This window comes from Arachis ipaensis, chromosome B01 (assembly GCF_000816755.2).
Source record: "Arachis ipaensis cultivar K30076 chromosome B01, Araip1.1, whole genome shotgun sequence".
Classification (NCBI taxonomy): domain Eukaryota; kingdom Viridiplantae; phylum Streptophyta; class Magnoliopsida; order Fabales; family Fabaceae; genus Arachis; species Arachis ipaensis.
In genome coordinates this window covers 16,748,108-16,751,785 of record NC_029785.2, presented here as the reverse complement: position 1 = coordinate 16,751,785, position 3,678 = coordinate 16,748,108, and the positions used below count along the sequence as shown (strand labels likewise).

At 34.5% G+C, this 3,678-nt stretch overlaps 1 protein-coding gene across 1 annotated transcript; it reads left to right on the top strand.

Moving 5' to 3' along the window:
- On the top strand, window positions 75–2,491 carry LOC107626503 (estradiol 17-beta-dehydrogenase 1). The gene is made up of 5 exons (XM_016329403.2): window positions 75–567; window positions 638–924; window positions 1,068–1,161; window positions 1,243–1,354; window positions 1,967–2,491. The coding sequence occupies exons 1-5, from the start codon at window positions 429–431 to the stop codon at window positions 2,181–2,183; spliced, it is 849 nt and encodes a 282-aa protein (XP_016184889.1). The 5' UTR covers window positions 75–428; the 3' UTR covers window positions 2,184–2,491.

Here is a 3,678-nt window from a genome sequence, read left to right as displayed (position 1 = left end):
TTAACTAATAACAAAAACAATAAAATCTAAAGCGCTTGGTTATTTTTGTTACTCCAATACTAAGTAATATATGCAGCGGTCAGCTGACAGAAATAATATTTCCTAATAGGGAAATCATTTATATTTGTGTTGAGGATGGAGAGGTGAGGAAGAAAGTGCCTGTTGTGAGGGAGGCAATGATTCAGACTGGGCGGAGGACACATCTCCCTCTCTCCACCAATCCAATAATTTCTTTAATCTACCTTCTCACTTTCTCACTCCTCTTATATTAGTACTATTAAGTCTCCCTCTCCTTTCACTCAATAATCCAGCCACCACCACCACCACTACTATTCATTCCTTGTTTCTCAGTCAAAAATTTCAAAATTCTAATATTAATTAATCAATCCACCACAGAATACTTAATTCCTCACCTTCATTTGTCAAATATGCGAAGCATGGCAAGCAGCTCTGCTTCGTCACGAGGCATTGCTGCCATCGTCGGGGTGGGCCCCAATCTGGGGCTATCAATCGCCCGCAAATTCGCTCACGAAGGCTACACGGTGGCCATCCTTGCTCGCGACTTAGGTAGCACTCATCATCAGCAACACACAAAATCATAATTATATCACATAATTGAATTAAGTGGTTGATGCAGGGAGGCTGTCGAGATTTGCGGAGGAGATAGCACGGGAAGAGAAGGCGCAGGTGTTCGCGATTCGAATCGACTGCTCTGACTCAAGAAGCGTAAGGGAGGCCTTCGAAGGAGTGCTGTCCCTCGGATTCGTCGAGGTCCTCGTCTACAATGCTTACTATCATCCACTCCAAAACACCTCCGCCAATACCAATCATTGGAATCCAACCTCCTTCCACGACCTCCGCCTAGACTCCTTCCAGAAATCCCTTGCTGTTTCTTCCGTTGGCGCCTTTCACTGCGCTCAACAGGTAACAATCACATGTTTTAAAAAGTGCGGAGAGAACGCTATATTTTCTATTTTATGTTTAACTACCAATCACAGCAGAATACAAGAAGGAATTTGTCGTTTACTTTTCGATGGAATTAATAAAGTGAAGGAATAATTATTAAGGTGCTGCCGGGCATGGTGGAAAGAGGAAAGGGCACGATTCTCTTCACTGGCTGCTCCGCTTCTCTAAACGGCATTGCTGGATACTCTGAATTATGTAAATACAATATAATACACTCTCTTCTTATTTATTTTAATTATCTGTTACTCTTATTTAAATACTTCCATGAAAATACAGGCTGTGGGAAATTCGCATTGAGAGCACTATCGCAATGCCTGGCGAGGGAATTTCAACCTCAGGGAGTGCACGTAGCCCATGTTATCATAGATGGTCTTGTTGGCCCACCCAGGTTCGTTTCGTTTCTTTATTTAATTATATATTTCTCTTCACAAGATCCTCTCCCTTTTTTTCCACTCTCATCATCATCCTATATCATATATATCCTCATTCGGATCTTCCACCTAGCTTCTTGCCAATTATTATCTTGTTCCAATTCCTCACCCCTTCGATTCCTAGTTATTATTCTACCCATTAACCTACCTGAATTTTTTTTTCTTTTTTCTTTATTTTTTCTCTTAAAAAAGGGTAAGAATATTGCTTAATAAATTTACATATAAGAAACATAATTTTAAGTTCATATTATTTTAAGATTTTAACACATTGCTAGTCTATAAAGTGTGAAAGCTAAGAAAATGCTAAATCAGTATAGATAATTACTCAATGATTTGTCACTTGTCTATTATTATTGTATTGTACATTATCAATGCATAGCAATTCATTGAATTTAGATATTCTAAATTTTGAATTTTTNATAAATTCCGATGATTTTTTAGTATTTTTTCCTGAAATTGAATATAAATGAAAATAATTTTGAGAAAACCAAAAAAAATGGCAACTAAATAAGTGTAGTTTAGTGGTAGGGCAAATGGCAATTATAGTATGTGTGTGTGGAATGTTGTAGAGGGCAAACGACGTCGTCTCAAGAAAGAATAGTAGCATCATCATATGGGGAGTTAAGTAGCAGTAACAGTGGAGTAGTAGTAGGAAGTGGAATTGTTGATGGAACAATAATGGACCCAGACACGCTGGCTCAAACCTACTGGCACTTGCACATTCAGGACCGAAACGCTTGGACCCAAGAAATGGACCTACGATCTTCTTGCGCTAGATTCTTCTAGCTACCTCCTCCATACATCAATCAACAATTATTATGTAATTTGTCTTTCTTAATCACCTTCATTTTCTTCTGTCGTCAATCATTGCTTCATCATCATATAGTATATCTATCAAAGAGTTAATTTGTGACGTGTCTTACTTTTAGCTTCTCTCAATTTTTATTCATGAATTGGAACTACTTATATACTCAGCATGCTGTGTGTACAAATTAAAGATTGTGTGGAGTCAAATGTCAAAACTGCTCGAAAGAAATTATCTTTTGTTTTAATTGTGAAAAATGAAAAGGAAATGATATCCATTTGTGTATTTATTTTGATATATAATACTACTACTACTACTACTATTTTTACTATATCATGATAGTTCTGTCTATAATTTTGTAATTTATCTCTTGAATATTTCTTTTGATTTCAGATGTATTTTAGTTCGATTTTGTTAGGTAGATAATGAATTTTGTAAATAATATGAACAATAAATTTTTAAATTGGCCTAATAAAATAAAAATATACTACATCCTTACGAAAATCACGAAAGATGAGTGCTAGGAGGCCTATAAAATTTGTGATTTGTAGTCATCAATTAGTTATTATTGATATTTTTAATGGTTCAAAATTTTATCGAATAGTATGGAATTACTCACTTTTTTTTGCTGGTTAAGTATTAGACAGATTTTAATAAAAGTGATGGTCCTCCACACTTTTTCATCACAAAAATCACAAGCAAAAAAAGATTACTATATACATAATTGCATTGTTTCACTAAACTCATTGTCTCCTTGTACTTTCCTTTTTAGTTAATTCATTGCATTCATTGAGAAAAAATTACCAAAGAAAAAAAAAAGCTGCCTTCTCTACTCACATGTTCATTTTCCAAATCTAATTTACTTTTACAATTTTTTTTGTCTATATTTCTCCATTTTTCGTATACTCTACTTTATACTATTCAATGAATTATTGACATGAAACTTTAAGTAAAATGATAAATAAATTATGCCAAAATAAGATAATAAATCGTATAAAATTATATGTTGAAATCTATGTTAACATCAAATTAAGCATCTCACGTTTGGAAGTATAGTGGTAAGGTACATTATTATTTCATGGCATAACATTGAATAAGAAGAAATAATGGGTTGTGATTAATTAAGGAGTAAATTGTCGGTTATGGGTCAAGTGGGGGTCTAAGAGGTTTAGGGGCCCATCCATGGAAAAAGCTAAGGGTAGCGAAGGAGTGGGATGGGGACAACCCTTGCATGGATGAAACCAAGAATTCGTGTTCTAATTTTGGACACAAAAACTATGTGTAGTTGCTTCGATATCCAAAAAACACTTTCTAAGTATTGTTATTTTCATCTTACACTTTAACCCTAAACCAAAAATCATTCATCACTTATTCAATTTTCCCACCATCGAGATTTATTAAAAGGACAATTTTTATGTTGCTATTATAAAGTAGTAATAATAATATATGAGAATGGATTAATTTACACACTCGGTG

What these genes read in the sequence shown, in the direction of transcription:
- LOC107626503 (XM_016329403.2), top strand. Translation starts at nt 429, where the DNA reads ATGCGAAGCATGGCAAGCAGCTCTGCTTCGTCACGAGGCATTGCTGCC. An exon ending in CATCCTTGCTCGCGACTTAG is followed by an intron (nt 568 to 637) that starts GTAGCACTCATC and finishes TGGTTGATGCAG; the next exon opens with GGAGGCTGTCGAGATTTGCG. An exon ending in CCTTTCACTGCGCTCAACAG is followed by an intron (nt 925 to 1,067) that starts GTAACAATCACA and finishes ATAATTATTAAG; the next exon opens with GTGCTGCCGGGCATGGTGGA.